The 20,539-nt window shown below is 42.2% G+C and overlaps 1 protein-coding gene across 1 annotated transcript in view; it reads left to right on the forward strand.

Moving 5' to 3' along the window:
- The window catches only part of ppfia2 (PTPRF interacting protein alpha 2), a gene marked incomplete at both ends in the record, with an annotated part of 380,230 nt that overhangs the window by 259,894 nt on the left and 99,797 nt on the right, over positions 1-20,539 (forward strand). Inside the window, 2 exon segments of the mRNA XM_083657351.1 lie at positions 7,867-8,031; positions 10,821-10,895. Of these exon segments, the coding sequence (XP_083513477.1) occupies positions 7,867-8,031; positions 10,821-10,895 (240 nt within the window).

Here is a 20,539-nt window from a genome sequence, read left to right on the forward strand (position 1 = left end):
ACCCATATAAGGGTGCTTACATGCTTATAAAAGCATATGGGTTCCCATACAAGGGGCCAAGACAAACCAGCTGAGCAAGTCACCCGCCGCCCCTAACCTCATCAAGGTAGGCCAGAAACGAGTCCCAAATATGTCACTCCTATACCCTAATGTAATCTCAATAGCAGCACCAGTCTCCTTCAAGGAAACAAGATCAATAGAAATCATTAGGCTACAGACTGCTTTATAGATCCACACTGTTACAGCAGGCAACATCAAACTTAATTTCAGTTTAATTCAATCACACAAATTACACCACGCACCCACATATAGATAAGATTTTGTTCCAGGGTCCCCCATCTGATAAGATGTTATATATGATATAAGATATGTTTTATCACAGACATTATATGAAACCCATGACCAAAATAGTCATACATTCTGTGATTGTGTTACTTATGGATGGAATTATAGTGAACATAGATTAATCCCCCCTTTTTGCTGGGAACCCCACTTTGAAAACCACTAGCTTAGGCTACAACTGTTGCAAGAAGGTGAATTTTCACACATTTTCAATGCAGATTGAGGACAAATAAGATGGATTGTCATCTGGTGCATTTTAACGTTAGGCGCACCCAGGAGAAAGAGAGTTGAAGTAGGAATAATTTCTGGCTGAGCAATGGAATGCACCTCAAAATAAAGTAAGATATTTAGGCTACAGTTAGTCTGTCAGTAAAAGGTTTGATGGATGAACAAATCAATCAAAAACACTTCACTACGTCCAACATAGGCTACAAAGGCTACAAGTTTCGTTTCATTCCATTGCATGTTTCGTTCCGCGTTTCGTTCCATGTTTCGTTCCGCGCTGCCAAATTCAGTTAAAAAATGTGCGAGTTTAAGATCGCCAAATGGCGGGCTATTCAGCATAAAACAATATAATACGAAAAAGTAGCACTTTGGTGGACGCCGAATTTGGTGGACGCCGAATTTAGTAGAAGACCCGGATAACTTGAACTTAATTGACTTACTTGCATATCCATGCTGTCTGTAGCCGGTGCGAGTGCAGCCGATGAGGTTAAATTATCCCAGTGTTTGCTTCTGAGCCTCCGTGAGCCTCCATGTACCACGCTGCCCTCTCTAAACTCGTTGAGGCGCTCGCGTAATACAATGCAACGACTGTCTGGCTTGTGAGCTAACTTACTGCTTGATAATATAAAACATAGGAAAAGAGAAAGGGGAAAATATAGGTGCTACTGTCTGTAAATCTATCTATTAGCCTGTCAGGTCTTCATTTCCTCCATTTCCAATGGAGCGGATTCAACAAGATTTTCAGACGTATTCAGCATTGGACAATACAGAATGTCAATCTTAGCAATCTATCCAATCAACAACCAATTAGGTTTCACCTGGTTTCACCAGGCTAAGGGCGTGTTCCGCTCCAGCTCAATCTGATTGGTTGGAAAACACATCACTCTCACATGTTCTCTGTGAATTGCAAGTGTTTTTCAACCAATCATATTTTTTCATTAGATAAATTACCAAATAAATAAACGCCCACAAGGCGAATGTTTTTTTACCTACCTACCCCAGGCTGGGGCCAGGGCCAGAGTGACTGCATGGAGCTCTCCTTTCCATCAGTGCCCTACAGGTCACTGTTGTTGAAGCATTTTAAGAATATAATGAATGAAAAAATGAGCGTCTGCACATAAGAAAAAACACATTTGATTGATATTTTATTATAAAAAAAAATATGAAAAATGAAAAATGGGAGAAAAAAAAAAAAAAATGATAATATTTTTTTTAATATAAAATCCCCAATCTAATAGAGGAGGACCATCCTCCTATGCCTCACTGGAAAAACCTCCTCTGGTTGATACTTATATATGGGGAGTGTTTGTTTGTTTGTTTGTGTTTGTTTGTTTAAAGGTCCCATTCCGTGCAAAAGCTGTTTTTACTTTTTACTCAGAACTGCCACAGTTGGATTTGTCCCTATCCAGCTTCCCCCTGCAGTCTCCTCCAAGCCACACCCCCAAACGCTTCGTTTGCCCAGAGGGGAATTGGGACGTCACGAGCTTCCTCACGCATACTGCGCGGGTCTCTCTCACACAAGCTACCTGCACCATTTTGTCTATAGCCACAAAATTAACACTTCTAGCTGGAGCAACGCCAACTGTACGTGATCCAGCAACTGCAGAGGTGCATTCGGTAAGTCTAGGCATTTTGAGATGTCCTCTTTAGCGTAGTAACCGTTAAGTTAACGATAACTCGCAACCTAGCGTGCTGGTCCACAGACGCTAATCTGATTGGGAAATGGGAAATGTTAGTTCTGAATATATTATAGAAACAGACCGTTCTTGCGAAGCGACGAGATGAGGAAGTGAGAACTCCGTCACAACAAACGGGGTTGCTATATTTTCGACAAATTAATCCAGAATCATGTTTTATGGACCAGAGACACACGTTTTTAAGAGGTTACAGCTGCACGAATTGGGACCTTTAAGATCAGCTGATGGTTCAAATCTGTTTGAGAATAAGGTTGTACAGTAGTACCACTAAAGCACATTAAAATTGCAATTCATGTACAACAACTTCCTTACTATCAATACGCAGTAAGTAGGAGGTTATTGAGTTGAGACTCTTATGGCCTAGACAGAAGGACAGGGGAGGACACAGGGGGACAGACTAGAAGAACAGAGGGGGACAGATCTAAACATGATTTTGATAGCTAATATACAGTTGCAACTGATATTTATAATACTTTCTAAATGGTTTATAAATTCTGTGTAAACACAATTAATTATTGAATTGTTTGTTAACAGTAAAATAACTATTAACTAAAGTTTAATTAACTAATTTACCATTTACAGAAGGAGGGGAAATGGAGGATGGTGAAACTGAGCAGTAAATGAACAGCCTTCTCTTCCCCTCCTGCTATCACAAACAAAGAGGAACATGTAGGGCCCTATTCTCCCACAGGCCTTCGGCGCAAAAACTGGCCTTACACGCAAAAAAACGTGCCTTGCGCCTGCCTCGGGAAGATATCAACATGGCTTTAGGCTCCGAACTGCGCTTTAGGGGAAATGGGCGTGGCGCAGTCCCAGAATGGGCGAGAATGGGCGTTTCGGCCTTAACATGTTCACTGCCGTCGACGAGATATCTCGTCAAAAAAAATCCAACGGTTGACTGCCGTCGACGAGTTATCTCTTTTTTGATGGTGGGACGTGGATCTAACCCTTTTACATCTCCTATAAAAATATGGGAGCTATTGAATGTGTTTAACCTATTTTACCGACCCACTAAGTGGCGACAGTGCTCTCCAGACGAGAGAAAGCCAAGCAAAGACAGCAGCGTGAGGAAGCCATTCTCATGAAAATGGATGGCGAAAACGCTTTCGCTTTCGCGCTGGGAGCTGGCGGTGGGGGATTGCAAATTTGCATAATAGATTATGGGTGCAACACACTTTGAAACACCAGCAGAAAGCCCAGAATCGCACGCAGCTTCATTCCAGCTGAGCTCACAACCGAAAACGAACGAGCCCCATCCAGACTCGCCCAAAGAGCGGCCGCCAGCAGCCAGGCAGCACAGACAGCAGAAACTCGCTTGTGACACGCCCGCTGCAGAGCCACGGAGGGAGGAGGAGAACACACACGGAGGGAGGAGTTTGAAGGAGAGGGGGATGGGGGTGGTGTTATGGAGGAAATTACTGTTCAGAACTATTGTTTAGATGTCTGATGTGTTACTGATGCCAAAAATAAATGGTTAAAGTGACTGTTCTATCGAATTTCACAAAAAGGCATTTATCTCAACTTTCCTTTTCAGACGCTGAAACCATGCTGTATTCAACTGCTAATGCCTACATAACTACTAACTCTACAAACTAACTATTTTAGACAGAGAAAGCACACATTCTATTAGTTCTTTTGAGATATTTTGTGTTCACAAATTCCTAGCAGAAAATAATCCTCGGCTCTTGAAAGATGAGCCAGAATCCTCAAAAAAACCCTTGGCAGAAGCTACCTACAGTAAAAAAAAAAACTGTTGGCAGTGAATGTGTTAAATACCGGCCTAATGATATCTTCCTACCTGCCGTTAATTTAGCGCTTTGCGCTTTTGAAAACCAGGCATATTCAGTGCACCAGTTGAGCGGAGCGCTCCTCTGCCTCTCCTCTGTCACCCTTCTCTGTGTCACTCCCTCTCTCTTGATCAGTCTGACAGGCACAATATGACTCTCTCTCTCTGACTCCCTTGCTCAGACAGACACAACACACGTCCGATAGAAAAAAGAAGTTGTAAGTTCACTGCCTGGCAAGTGAAATCTCCCAGCATGCATAGGGCTAATCCATTTCGCTAATAAATAGCAACCAAATGAGCTGAAATAGATATAAAGGTAGATCTAAATAATGTGTAATGGTAACACAACCTGCAATTGTAGAACATTTGAATATTGGACCAAATAAAACATCGAAATGAAAACACCACTCTATGTGAAACATATATGTCATATTGGGGCTATATATATCCCTTGTAGATTTAACGTGATTTAGATGAGTGACAGTGTAACGCGGTTCTACTGTCATGTCCTACTGTGATGTCCGCTCCAATAAATTGGCTCTACTTCACATTTTAGTTTCCAATAAAAACACATTTATGCAATGTCTTTACATAATGTAGGCTATATTTATGTGCATCATCCTACCTGTGCAGCAGGGGAGAAGAAAAGGTAGCAAAACGATATCATTCATAGACAAACTTTCACCAATCTAATTAATCTCATCATAGGATAGGCTTTTTCTAGCTGATGCGTTTAGAACATTCTTTTCACTTTGCTCTTGCTATAGTGTAGCGTATTTACATGTTTGCAGTATTTAAACTGCAGTTAGATTGGTTTGAGAATAATATGGAATAATAGCCTATATATGGGGACAGACAAGAGGGGATAAAAGGGAGGGGGGGAGATCAGAGCCCTCGGCTTTTCTGAAGCCGGACTGGATCGCTCCGTGGAATTGGAGCTGAAAAGTGAAGCATGTGATTCGTTTACTGCAGTTCCCCAATGAGCAGATGGTGCATAATTTTACGCTTAAAAGGCGTGGTTATAATGATTAAGGCCACCTGTTGCGCCGACACCAAGATATCAAGTGCGCTGGTCCACATCCACTAATCTGGGCTGCGCCTGGCACTAAACGCAGTTTCTAGGCTGCAATGCAACGATAGAGCCCGTAGTCTAGATACAGGGGTGTCAAACTCAATTTCATCCCAGGCCACATCAGCATTATGGTTGCCATCAAAGTTGTCAATGTAACTCCATATAAGTGTATGCCTACTTGTTATCATATTTCATAATTGCCTCTGATTAGATTATTATTGGTTTTTAGTAATAATAACTTAGTAATTAATAACTAGCTCTGAAAGCAGAATTATAGGAAAAATAATGGCAAACAGACAACTAGTAGCCTACAATGATCAGAACTAATTAGAATTATATTGCGCCAATTGTATTCTTTAGCTCTCGTGGGCCACATAAAATGAGATGCTGGGCCGGATTTGGCCCCCGGCCCTTGGATTTGATAAATTTGGTCTAGAATATACACTGTAGTAGAATAGTAGAGGGTTAATGGGATTAGATGTAATTTGTCTCTCATAAAACCTTCTGTGTTCCTTCTTTTGCTTACTAAGGACCTTGGCGGTCTTTCCTAAAAAAGTGAATGACTCCACTTTTGTTCAACAGTGATGCCAGTGGGAACTTTGTTTCACAAGTGGTGAACCACACAATACATATCATCCAGCCGCAGCTTTAGCTTTTGTTTAGGCTAGGGAAGTGGAGTTATGCCGGGGTTGATGCTGCCGCTTGAGGAGGGTTTTTCTCAGAAAGAATGAGGTGATTATTTTGAGGCAGGCTCTGAAACTGATGCTGTGCTCTCTTAGCAGATCATCACGATTGGGGTGGTAAGTGTTATATTGTATTGGACAACTCCCAAGAGGGGACGGAGTGTTAATATCTGCATTAGTAGCCTATCGTGAAACTGCAGTGTCTCCAGGATGCAGAGCCAAGGAGGAAACATGCAGAAGTGAATGCAGGACATATTTTACTCTTGTCTCGTAGCTGAACCTGAGCAACAACAAAATGTCAGTGAATAGTCTTTTACGTCTGCAGCCAGACATGTATTCTCTCTTCCAAACACATCATGGTGGTTTCATGATAGTTCCCTTTATTGCTGGAAGTTAGCTCCTCCAGCTCTACTGTGCCTCTCTCCTCCCTCCTTGGGATGCTTTCTACTGGCAGTTGATTTAGCATGCTACCTAGCAACCCACATGAGCATAATCCCCTTTGTGCACTGTCCAAAGGATTGCAATTGCTTTTGCTTTTGAGGTGCCTTCTTATTCTTGCATTATCTTATATTGTCGATATATAGGCTAATATCAATAAAAGGATCCCATTACCTGGATTACAAAAAAGTATCTAATGTACACTTTAAATAGTTACATTTGTCAAACAAACAACTAACCTTTATGTATCTTAAGTGTTCCCTTTCTCAAGTTTCAAAAATAACTTCAAAATGGAAACACTGCTACACTGTTCTGAGTGTTGCTTGCTTTTGTCTACAAGGTAGAGAAGAATAGAAATGAGCCTCTTTTACAGAGAAATCTCCTTCTCTGACCCTCTGCCCTGCTACATCTCCCTGTGCTGTCAGTCTCACCTGTATCCCTCATAGCTCCGTGTGTAATGGGAGGCGTATAGACTGGTCAAGAGAGCGACGAGCGCGCACATGAGTGAGAGACAAAGACCGAGCAACACAGAGACAGAGAGAGCAATTAGAGGCTGAGTGAATCAATGCGCTACACGCAGTTCTACAATTAAAGAGTGGGAAAATTGTGGTGGGTCAGTACTGATATTGTTGCAGGTTGCCACAAACTTTTCTATGTGTGGGAAACCCTGGTATTGTTGAAATTTATTTTTGCATTGTTTGTGCCTTTACACTGTGCAGTACCGGTACTTTCCCCCCAAAGTGTTTTGACAGCGAAATGGACATTTCTTTCCCATATGGTTATTCAGCTTTGATAAGAGAGTCATTGCAGTATAACGCTGTCTTGGCATTCATTTCACTGAGGGTAACACCTTTTCATATTGCATCAATGCAACTGATCATAAGCTGGATTGGGTTGTGACTGTGATAACAAATAAAGTGACACTTTGTAACTAGGGCTGGGTTAAAAAAATCGATTCTCAGATTTGTAATCGATTTTTATTTTAATCCTTTGATATCGATTCATATGTCCAGAGATCGATTTTTTTTATTCCAAAAACAAAAAAAACATAGGCTATAATATTATAGGCTGTGTGTGGTAGTTGAAACATAGTTTCAAGTTGACGTTTATTTATGTTTGTGGTTGAAACAAAAACATAAATACTGTAGTATGTAATATAAATGGAAATATTTGATCATTAATATCTACTTTTAGAAATTATATAGGCTGAAATCAAATCACTGTGCATAATTGTGAAAGTGTCTTTATTGACGGATGAAAAGGCTGTTATTTACCCTTTGTCACCACCTGGTAAGCAAATATATGTCTAACTATAACCATTAAAATTGACAACCGGTCCGCAACTTTTTTCCCATGTATCTACCGTCCTTGGCGCAAAAAAGGTTGGGAACCCCTGTGTTACATAACTGGACAATCATGTAATTCAGGTTACAGCTCAAAAAACATGTTTTAGTATCACTAACCAAATCGATATTGAAATCGAATCGAATCGAATCGGGATTAATCGATTCGGAAACTTGTGAATCGGAATCAAATCTATTCTTGAAATTTGAACCAATACCCAGCCCTATTTGTAACATTGTGGATGATGATGCTGACCGTCTCTCTGATCTGTCTCTGTAGTTACTGCTGGAGCACCTGGAGTGCCTGGTGTCCAGACACGAGCGATCACTTCGTATGACAGTGGTGAAGCGGCAGGCCCAGTCTCCATCGGGGGTCTCCAGTGAGGTTGAGGTCCTCAAAGCACTAAAATCCTTGTTTGAACACCATAAAGCTCTAGATGAGAAGGTAAGTCAGCATATTGTATCATCTTATGTCAGCTTTAGCAGTACCTCACCTTTAAAGGGCCAGTTATACCTGGAATTAGAGTGGGTCTCCTCTATCTGCATATATGATGTAATGTAATCCAGCTAAATCATTTAGCTGGATTACATTTACAGCAAACGTTAAAATGTGTCTTCAGTGTACACTTTCCCTCGCAAAGCACATATTTCCACTCATGTCACTTCCTCTTATAATACCGGTATACAGGTATCCTTTAAAATTAACAGTAAAGACATTGTCTGACTTGACCCCCATTTATGAGTACACTGACACTAAAGTGTTGACTACATGTCACTATGTGACCTGCCTGCCACCTGTTTGATTTGCATGTGCATCCAGGTTGTACTGTACATCCTACTGTATACTGCAGGATTATATTGGGTTTGGAAGTAGATTGGAGGAACATTGCATGTACATGTTGGCAAAATGTATCTGACCAGAGATGGTTGAGGTAATCAAATTACATCTGGATTGTATGAATTTTTTGCTCTATCCCAGCGGTTTTCAAACTGTGAGGTGCGCCTCCCCTGGAGGGCACAAGAAAGCTTCAGGGGAGGCGCAACGTCAGTGAAAAAAGAGAAGAAAAGAAAACCCCTGCTCTATCCAATAATAATGCATGTAAATTGAAGGTATAAAAAGAGTGTCAATGAGACAATGACATAATGATATTTTTTGTAGTAACGATAACGAGTGTTCATGATATATTCCAAGAGGGTGTTTTTTAATAGTTTAGTTAATGGACTGAACCAACCACACAGATTGCTGCAGCAGCATCTGTGTGTTTTTCCTGCTATGATAGATGTCCTTTGCTGCCGTTAGCCAGCTCTCCTCTAACTGTCTCTAGCAGCGTCTCCTCTGCCTCCTCAGAGCCTATTGATTTATGACCTTAGCCCCCTGTGTGAGATCACCCCCGCCCCTGTGATGCATTCAACCTCTCCTCAAAAAGGCATCACTTAGAAAACATCTCAGACGGCATGCTGGTCAAGGGGAATAAAAAGCTGCATTAAGCGGCTGCAGTCTCGGTGTCTCGGGGCCAGGATCAACCTCCTGAGATCTGACATCCAATTGGGCAGCAGCAGCGGGCACAAGTAATCGCTCCTTCAGCGGCATGACGACTAGAGAGCCAAAGTCGATTTCACTTCCTGCTTCAACATGCGCATCAGCGACCTTTCATCCGCCATTTATTTTCCCATAGACGTTTCGTAAAATGCTTATAAAAATCTTTTTACTTAGTCAAACCAAACTATTCAGCTATATTTAGAAACAGGAGAGACCATAAAACATTTCACTCAGACCAAAACGTAAAAAAAAAAAATTGATTTAGAAATTGCGGATTTTCACCTGGGTGAGGTCAGAAATGTGTGATTTGCATATTCTTGCACACATATTTGAGTAAGTTGGTAGCACCATGTTGTAATGTTTTTGTTTGTTTTTGTCTCCTATTTTGTTTTTGTTTGTTTGCTTTTCTTCTTTCTCTTTTCTGTCTTTCAGTTTGAATTTGTTTACTTGTTTTTTTTGTTTTGTGTTTTTTGTTTTTAACCATTTAAAACTGTAAAAATCAAAATCAATCAAAAATCTGTATAATCAACTGGATATGGGACTAAGTTTACGGCGTGAGAGAAAATGTTTCTTCTCAGATTAAGCACTCACACTGTTGGACACTGTCACACCGTATACAACTTATTTGAAGATTATTTGTTTTGGGTTCTGTCCCGCCTGCAGTTGTGTTGTTTTTTTGCTTGGAGTTGTACACCCAATTGCTTATGGCTTTAAACTGATGTCTGAAAACGAAACAATAAAAAAATTATATACATACATAAAAATTGCGGATTTTCAATGTTTTTGTTGTTGTTTTTGTCTGAGCGAAATGTTCTATGGTCTCTCCTGTTTCTAAATATAGCTGAATTGTTTGGTTTGACCAAGTAAAACTACTTTTATAAGCATTTTATGAAATGTCTATGGGAAAATAAATGGCGTCGGTGACGTCGACTTTGGCTCTCTATAGAGACAGTCGGCATGTCTGGGAACGCCCACAAAATGTTATACGGCTGGCGCGCGAGTGGGGTAAAACCGCCCATATATCAATAGGCTGACTCACCAAAGGAAGGTACTGCGGCTCTAAACTACAGGTTTTGGGATTCTAGAGCAGAACACAAGACGTCTGCTCAGATGTGCGTTTACTGCAGTGGTTAAATCCCCGATCGTGTCTGCCTGAGCTGGGCTATCAGCTAAATTCTAACTTTGCTGAATGGATAGAACAGGGGATTTACCCCACCCTGACCATGCCACCAGGCAGGCGGAGCCAGCTAACCCAGCATCTATGATGAGACATCGCCTCAACCTATACAGGAACTCGGAAGAGGACAAGTGAGCCACGAGTTCTCTCAGGTTGCAAAGGGAGAGATGAGAGTAGGAGGGAGGGAAGGGAATCTCCTCCCAGCAGCTGGTGCTTTAAAAGCAGTAAAAGCCTCAGAACCCTGGACAGAAGCTGAAGTTGCAGCAAAGCATTGTGGGAGGAGAGGACAGATGCTGCCTCTGCTGTGGCACTGGGGATTGTGTTCTGCCATATTAACCCCTGCTTCCTTAAGAGTGGAGCACTAATAGGAGTCGAGGGGATATGGATCATAAGCATAAAGCTTCCTGCCATTTCCTCAGGCTGTTAGCTACCTATCCATCTGAGTGCAAATGCACATGTTAAGAACGTGGTTCATCCATTAAAGTCATGATACATGCTTGGTTGTTTTGCTTTTCAGGTGAGAGAGAGACTACGGGTGTCACTGGAGAGGGTCTCGGCCTTGGAGGAGGAGCTCACAGCAGCCAATCAGGAGGTAAAAGCTGCAACATTTAGTATGCTTAATGATACTATAAATGTGTATCTCTTGTGGTCTAGTTTAGATTAACCTTTTATCCAGTTTTCTCATGGGGAAAATGGATCATCACAGCAGCAAACAATAGGATGGAGATACAATTAAGAGGGATTGAGTACTGAAGACAACATAAGTAATAAAGCTAAAAGACATATTGAAAAGAATATAGCAACTAAATGAAGTACAATATATCAATAATATCACTGATAGATTTACAAATTGCAGTGGGTGTGCATTGCCAGCTACACAGGTATATTAATGTGAGACCATTATATACTGTACAAACAAAGCATACTGTATATACAGAAAGTGGTCCAGGTGTTGAAATATTCATTGTGAACTATGCACATCATTAGATGGACAGATGTAGCTAACATACATTATGTACACAAATATGAAAACATGTGTGCAGAAATATGTGCATGGTATGCAGCATTGTTCGCTACTGTATCTCCTTGTCAGATGTAGGCAACATACAGAAATGAGTCCAGATGTACCAATGTGCACTGTTAGCACTTACTGGTGGAAGTAGCATACATACAGATATGCATCCAGCTCATAGAACAAAGACATATACAGGAATATGTGCATGGATGCAGATCAAAATGGCAACATACATACTGTTCAGAGATGTGGTCCAGAAATATGTGTTGGCTGATGTACACAGATACGTTCACAGCCTCAGCTTCAGAGGGAATGCAGAACAGGGCTGTGCACGTGAGCAGCTGAAGACTAGCCCCCTGGCTCGGGCCAATGGCAGCGCTGCAGCTCGGCAGCTTCAGATGGTCCCGTTCCAGCTGAGAAACAACCCTCAGACGGGCACTTCACAGCATGTCAGACATGCCAGTCTGACACTCAGGCCCAGAATAAAAGTCAAGTTGATCAGAGGGAGGGTGGAAAGAGGGAGGGTGTGTGTCGACGGAGTGGGTGGACAGATAGACAGACAGACAGACAGACAGACATTGAGGCCGGGGCTGGAGAGGAAATGTATAATAGCAAACAGAGATTGTGGACAGAAATAGCAGAGGCAGGTGGGATTGAGAAGCAGGTTCTGTCTGTATGCATGTACAGTGTGTACAGGGGGGAAGTTGGTCAAAGCACATCTGACAAGGTGTGGAGAAAAAGAGTGTGAACAGACAGGTCGTAACGATGCCTGCTGACGACGACTAGGAGTCACCTGCTTGTGGTCTGAATGTGGAATTAGCACACACTCACACAGGCACAGGATCTCATCAAGAACTTGCCCGGGCAGATGACAGTAAACCACTATGGTGTCGGGCTGGGTATCGGTACTCAATATCTTTAAGGTTTCGACCGAGATAACCCAGTCCCAGGTCGTATCGAAACTTCTCCAGTCAAACAATACCTGCCTTCAATCCTTTTTGTACACAGATCTAGAAAATAAGCATTATTCATTTGAATGCGACATGTGATCGGCCCACTAGTGCAGCAGCTACAGCCCGTACAGTCTGTGATGGTGAAGTCGAGTGCGGTGTATGTGACGTTGTTGGCAGTTCAGTCTATGATGGTGAAGTCGACTGCGGTGTATGTGACGGTGTTGGCAGTTCAATCTGTGATGGTGAAGTCGACTGCGGTGTATGTGACGGTGTTGGCAGTTCAGCGTGCTGAGATACCATTGGTACTTAGCGTAATTTTTTAAACAATACCCAGCCCTACTATGGTGTCAGGGGATGGGAAAAGAAAGAAAGAAAGAAAGAAAGAAAGAAAGAAAGAAAGAAAGAAAGAAAGAAAGAAAGAAAGAAAGAAAGAAAGAAAGAAAGAAAGGAAGGAAGGAAGGAAGGAAGGAAGAGACAGGCTAAACAGTCCAAAAGTAATGTGACAGCGTGCTGGGGCTCCCAAAGCTGCCCTGCTGTCATCTTTCCTCTTTTTTGTTGTCATTTGTCTTTAGTCGTCAGTATCGTGGCAGACGGATGAAAGATTGGACCTTGTCTAACTGGCTTTGCAGAATAGAAACCTCCACACTTCCGAGGCTCCAGGGAGGCGAGCAGAGCCAGGAGCCAGCACACCGCTAATTGATTTGGGATGGAGGTCTGCTAGGAGACCCCTCTCCCTCCAGGGGTTTTAGAGACCCCCGCGTGTGCCTGATGACATTTGACCCCCCCCTTCCCCCGCCCTGCACGGCCACAGGTGTTTGCTGCTGATTACCACCACTCCTCTCGAAGCGGATTACTCCGATATTGCAATTTGTTACTACTGAACATGCTGCAATACTAGAGGCTGCAAATGGACCCAGTTGTAACCTGACCAAAAAACAACAACCTAGGGAGTCTGAGCCGATGCTTGTAATCCAGAAAATGGTCAGGTTCATCTAGCCAACGATCTAAGTTGAGTAAGATCCAAGACCTTGTCAAGAGAAAGATGGAGGGTAGTACTGTACATGTTGCTTTCTGTCCTGTCTGCTCTAATGCTATGGATAACCACATGTTCGGGCAATCCCAAGGCACCACCCGCCCACTGCATGGAGAAATGGAACACATTCTTCATGTAAAACCCAATGGTGTTTTTCTCTTTAAGAATGGTGTGTGCCCATAACGTTCGCTCCAAACTGTGATTGATTGTAATTTAAGCGCACTGCACCAGAGACTTACATGCCCCAGGCTTTCACCTTGACAAGATCAATCTTTTATACACTGGGAAACCCCCACTTATCCTCCCCCTCCTCCTCCACTCTCCATGTTTGTCCAATCTCTCCTTCTTCCTTCCCCTCCGTCACACTAAACCCGACAGTTCTCTCCGTCTGACATAGCAGTGTCAGAGGAAGTTAAGGAAATCACGACCAAGCCCGCCCCCTGCTCTGTTTGGCCCTGCTGCCTCCTCTCCTCTCTCCTTTGATGAGAGGTAGATCACCCACATCAAAAAGAAAATAACAGGAGGCGCGACCATTTTGTATCTGGAAAACTTCTTTCTCTAATTCTGTCTGTGGGATCCATTCATCATTTGTTCTGCCTTTATGTCAGTGGTGGTGTTGGCGTTTGATCTTGGCGCCGGGGAAATTACAGGCAATCTCGGCACGACGCTACAGGAACATAAGGAGGCATAATTGTGCCCTCATTAAAAATAATGGATCGCAACGTAGGCAATATGCACCGGCGAGCAGGCCTAGTGATGCCAGTGAGTTTTGATGTCCGAGCTAAATGTAAGACCAGATAATCGCCTCTCCTGTCCTCTTCTGCTTTAAAGAAATCCATCCATCAAGCATGACTCTGTCTCTGATGTCAGTGGGGGGCAGCTTAGGCTTAGAGTTTGAACGAAAGCATTTCAAGTCACTTATTATTTTATTTGATTTTAGATCATTTTTGGGGGCATTTTGCCTTTATTAGATAGGGCAGTAGGCAGACAGGAAAGGTGGGGAGAGAGAGGTGATGACATGCGGCAAAGGACCATGGGTCGGATTCGAACCCGGGTAGGCCACGCGAAGGACTAAAGGCCAACACGCACAGGGAGCGTCAGATCCCAGCGTTTGGAAGCCCACCCATTGTTTTAAACGGCCGAACACGCACCAAAACTACAACGTGAGAATAAGGTTCTAAACACATCGGCTAGCAAAACATAGCCTATCCCTGGATGTCATGATGAGATTAGAATGTTTGGACAGAATTGCATAATTTCCCCCCGCAGCGCTGCCTTTTTTCTCTCCCCCTCTGCACGACAGACAGGTAGGATGATCCAACAGCCTCTATCCCAAGCTTGCCCAGAATGACATGCCGAACAAAAGGCTATATTTCCGGCTGCAAAGTCGATCTCTGAGAAGAATACTAGAGGAATAAATGCACTCGAAACATATTGAGCCAGAGGAGAGAATTGTAGCCTATTTTGTAGCCTACCTTTCCTCTACAGTAGGCAGCAACACTGTGCTCCAAACCGCGCGGGAGCTTCTCCCCATGTTTAGAAAGTGATTAAGCGGTTTATTGAGTCATGTCTAGCAGGGTAACTGCGGCGGATAGTCGGAGACCTGATTCTAGAGGTTATAATCCGCAGTTCATGTTTAGAAGAGGCTTATGACAGGGGCTCAAAACTACGGTATAACAACTTTTTTTAATCGGTCAATTGTGCCTGATTACATATAAATGAGTGGCCTTTTCCCCCAAATAGTGATGGTTCTGTCATTCTGTGGTGTATACATTTCAGATGTGATGCCTGCAGTGCGCTATAGGGGCATAAATTGACGCGCGTCAAATGACGAGCATCAAGTTTCGCTCCCTGTGCGTTTCGGGCTTAAGCCTTTGTGGTATGTGCATAGCAGGTGAGCCACCCAAGTCACTTACTTATTAATTATTTATTTTTTTCTCCATTTTTATCAACAAATATGTCATTGATCGTCCTCCATGAGGACAGAGCGTCCATGCTGCCACTATTTTATTCACGGCAAATAACTGTGACTCAAATGCAATTTTCTCCCTGTCACTGGGCTGTTCGCATACAGCGTGATAGATTTCAGAGAGCCACAATTTACAGTATCTCTTCGGAACAAGACTGACATTTCAATAACTGTAACATTGATGCAGTGCGTGCTTTTATACTGTAGATAACACTCCTATTGCAGCAAGCTGTTCACTGTAAAGCATTGTCATTTGGACGAGGGATATTTGTCTAAAATCTAGTGGCAGAGATACCCGGGTCACCTGGACATCTTCCTTTCACTGAACTCACTGGTGTCTCTGGAGGGAAACAAACATGCGGATTTGAAACAATCCTGGATGATTCAGAGATCAAAGCATTTGCAAACCCTCATATAGAAGAAGCAGCAGGTTGTAATCTTAATCACAGCAGACATCCAAATGGATTTATCCATTGTGCCTATGGGGAGAGTTGTAGACTGGCGCATGTCTCCTCCGATAGTCGCCAACCGCTTCTTTTAACCTGACAGTGAGGAGTTTCAACCACAGGACGGGATGGGAGCGTCACGCTATTTACCGCCCCCTTTTTTTCTCTCTCCCACAAACACAACACAACAGTTACACCTTCTCAAATTCTTCATTACAGGTGCACAAAACCTATTATACAAATCACAAAACAAGAAACACACACACTCACATTTTTGCACATACCGATGCGGTGAAGTAGGTGCAAAACACATTCACCTACCCGTATCAAATAATTTGAACAACTGTAAATGCACAGATTATGAGTCACAAATAGATAGTACAATCTGTAAACACTAAAACATGATCCACACTTGAAACCAAAATCCACAAACAGATTTAAAATCCACAAATAGATTTAAAATCCACAAACAAACACATCATGATCCGCAAATGGAAAACATGGTCCACAAATACATTTTAAATCCACGTCATGATCCACAAATAGATTTCAGTGACTTGTACTTCAAAACCAGAATTTCTGTTTGTAGATTGTTTCGCATTTATTTTCTGAATTTTGACACTATTGCACCGCTGTTTTATGGTGGAATTTTCTACAAATGCACTCTTCGCAATTTGCAAACAAACACACTCTAACTTGTATTTTCAAACCACTGTTTCCAGACACACATACAAATTATGTGCAATGCTCAGTGTTCAAGTGTAGAATCTGTGTTTGCACATCACAGTGTGTGTGTGGATCGCTATGCTAGGTGTTCAAGTGTTGAATTAGTGTTTGTACATCACAGCCTGTGTGTGGAATGCATTGCATTCGTCTACAAATCTTTTTGCTCCCCCTTCACCACAGCGTCAATCCACAAATGTAATCAGCCAATCAGGGGGATCGCTTGCTAAGGGATGTCCCGCCTCCTCAATAACCCCACCAAAATAAGAGCACCGGGCATACCGCTCGCTCTGCGCCCTCATGCAGGACATGGTGTGCAGAGAGAGACTGGGTGTTATGTTAGAGTTTGGAATTACAACTAACGCGTATGCGTTTAACAGGGAACGTCCATCTTTATTTTTGGCTTGTTTACACTTCTTAATTTCTCCTCTTCTCCCGCTCTACTCTACTCCTTTACTAGCAGCGCCCTCTAGCGCCAGCAGGCTGTAACCAGCCATGCTATTTAATCGCCTGGCATCGTTAACGTTTAGATAAGCGGCTGAAAGTGAAAGCAATAGGGAATCACAGACCTCAAGAATCAACTTCTCTATTTTAATAGCTTATAACGTTACTCAGACTGTGACCACCTATCTATCTCCAATATAGGTAAGGTAAACCTTAATTTAGCCATGGAGGGAACAAACAGAGAATTAAAAATAACGTAAAGAAAATAACAATAAAGGTGTAGGCTAATAAAACACTGATTTGCTCGCCCAAGCCTCAACGCGACTCAGTCTCGCATTGAGGGTATGCTTGCCCTAGATCAGTGGTTCCCAAAGTGGGGGTCGGGACCGCCCGGGGGGTCGCCTGGGTGGGTCGCGAGATGATTTCCAGAATGTGTGAAATTGGCCTAACACTCAAATTAAGCTTAAGCTTTTGACTCTTTTCAATAATGTTGATGGTTCTAGACATCATCTGGCTTGGAGAAGAGGAAAAGGATGACGGTGGATCTCCTGTTGCCATCATGCCAAATTGCTGACCTACCTGAGTTTGTGGTGGTTGTGTGCATAGAGGATCCACAGGTTTATTATGGATGTTGAGGTGTGACATCAAAGGCATTGTCAAAGTTCACTCACTTGAGGGCAAACAGTTTCAGGGGAAGCTCAGTGAATAAAAGTGAAAAAATATCACATTTGTTATTATTCATTCAAAGGAGATCTAATAGAATTTCCTAAATGTGTGTAATTTGGTAAAGATATAGTTAAGAGATAGGCTACAGTAGTTTTGGGAAAGTTTACTGTATTTCCCACTTTCCCAGTCAGAACAAATTAATGCCTTCAGACATTTTTATGTGTAGTCTGAAATATGTCAAATAGTAGCCTACTATCAGACTATCTTGAGTCAGTTTGTTGAGTGGCAAAGTTGGATAAAATAACATAATCGTGATGATGGGGGGCTTTGTCTGAGTGAGGGGAGACCCATAATCTGAGACATTGAAAAACCGTGAGCTAGGCCATCATGTGCAGTTCAGTTGTTTGTGGAGGATGAATAAACGACGCCAGCATCTTGCAATGCTGGGTCAACCTGAGAACTGACTTGCGTCACTGTTCCTGTCATCCCGACAGTAGCCTACTTCATTTTCATTTGCTTGTTTTTATGGAGATGTAATTCATACAATTTGATTGTGTCAAAGCTTCCAGGATAACTAGCTGCTTCACATTTCAATTATTTTCACCTGTCTTGTTAGGCTACATCATTTTGAAGATAACTTTTCATTGGTACACATTGACATCGTATAGGCTATAAAACGGAAAATGTGGGCTACCCAGCTGCTACTCTTACATACACAATACTTTAATAATGCCCTCTCAGCTAGAGTTAAAGTCACTCACACTTCATTATGAACTAAGGGATTTCATCCATTTTATTTTCCATATAGGCCGACATTCTGTAAAATGCTTATAAAAAGAGCATTGTAATAAATGTCTGACGAAATCATATGCCTTCATATGCCTAACCCAGAAGCGGCATACACAATACTTTAATAATGCCCTCTCAGCTAGAGTTAAAGTCACTCACACTTCATTATGAACTAAGGGATTTCATCCATTTTATTTTCCATAGGCTATAGGCCGACATTCTGTAAAATGCTTATAAAAAGAGCATTGTAATAAATGTCTGACGAAATCATATGCCTTCATATGCCTAACCCGGAAGCGGCGTGAGCCTTAATGTATGACAGCCAACTCTTGTGTAGCCTACTCTGTTCTCACTGGAAGATACGGTATGGATAAACCATCGAAAGTTATCCATGTGTGGAATAAGGTGATGAAACTAAGCTTTAGCTTAGATGGTAGAATAGTTTCTTCTTTAAGCTTACTCTGTAGCACATAGGCTATAGTCCATTTGGTATTGCTATACAAACTCAAGTTATCACCGTTTTCCCTACAGGCTTCAATAAGTATAATGTAACTCTTTTCTTTATAGATTTGAAGGGTCTAGTCTGTAGGCTAGGTTGTTTTTTAATCGACTTATTCGTTTTCAACCCAAGATTTGAGTTCCTGTGGAATTACCATTTTGTTTACCATCTTCGAATATGTTGTAAGAATCTAAATTAAAGCTGGATCAAGTGTTTCCTGTCAGGTCACAGGGGTACCCTGTCTGGAGAGTGGGGATTTTGATAGCAGATAGGCTGGATGTCTCTGACCACTATGCTCAGCTGAAGATGAACCTTCACAACAATAGTCTGCTATAATGGGTGAAATAGTATTTTGGGTAAAAAGACAGGAGGGTCACTTGAATACAAGGACTGAAGAATATTTAATTTCAATATATTTAAAATATTAATGTATATAGGCAGCTATCACAATCATACAATCACCAACACAATTCTCAAATATGACAAGAAATTTCACAGCTGTTGTTTTTATCAGTCACAAAGCAGAACAGATTATTTTTTATTTCTTTGTTGTACAAAGTTATGCAGCAGAGATACTGAGATATATGTATCATAATCTGACCAAAAATACTAAGATGTAGCATTTTATTTTTTTTAATTTTACCTGAAAACTTTTCACGGACCCCCTGGCAAAGTGCCACGGACCCCTTGGGGTCCGCGGACCCCCATTTGAGAACCACTGCCTTAAACCACAGAGTTTTATTTGCGAAGTTCCATTTTGGTAAACAGAACATTCATTACCAAAAGCTATCACTACATTCTGTAAGTGTCCATATGAAAATACTCATTTTCAGCACATAAATAATTGTTATGCTATGGTTAAAATATATGTTGTGAAAAGAGCCTTCATCAAATTATCATCTTTACCTTCCTTGAGAAGCCGTCAATTCCTCCGAATATCACCATATTGTACCTTAATTGAGACAGGGGGAGGGGGTTGAACATAATCATTTGTCACCTTATTTACTACATTGTGAACAAAGCCTGTAATAGCTTTCTATTTGACAAACACAACCAACCTTATAAGTTTGTGGTTTGTGTCGATATGCATCAGCGATCTGGAGCCAGGGACGGAGTATGTTCTGCGTACCACACACCTCATCTGTGACATTCTTAACACAATCCCTGCAGTGTCAACTCTGTGCATTGATGCACGAACCCTCTGCAACTGCACTCGATGTCCCTCTGCCCGCAGCAGTCCAAGCATCATTCGGTATCCAGCATGTGGGTTGCTGGAGATGATGGCTGACACCACGATGTCAAGTTCATCATCAGTTAAAGGATGGGTTTTCCGTGGGGAATATGAATATATATTAAATCTCACGCCCCTAAGGTTTTCGAATCCGTTGAAATTTTTGAAATTGGATATTCACTGCCAGAGATATCAAGCATCTCTCACATATTTTTTGGGCCAGCCGACGCGTTTCGCGTCATCTGGCCTAAGTCCGCCTTGCGGAAGTCGTGCACCTATGAACTACAACTGTTGTTGGCCATGGTCCCGCCTCTAGAGGTCCTCCACGCCCCTTCAGAGGCCTTGACCAAAACAAAAACGCAGCCATCTTGTCAACCGCCTAGCCTGCTGTAGCTAATATTAGCTTCCCATAGTTCCTTGCAAAGAGACCATTATCTCGGGAACGGAAGCACTAATCGACACGGGACT

Source organism: Poromitra crassiceps (genome assembly GCF_964638095.1).
Source record: "Poromitra crassiceps genome assembly, chromosome: 2".
Lineage (NCBI taxonomy): Eukaryota > Metazoa > Chordata > Actinopteri > Beryciformes > Melamphaidae > Poromitra > Poromitra crassiceps.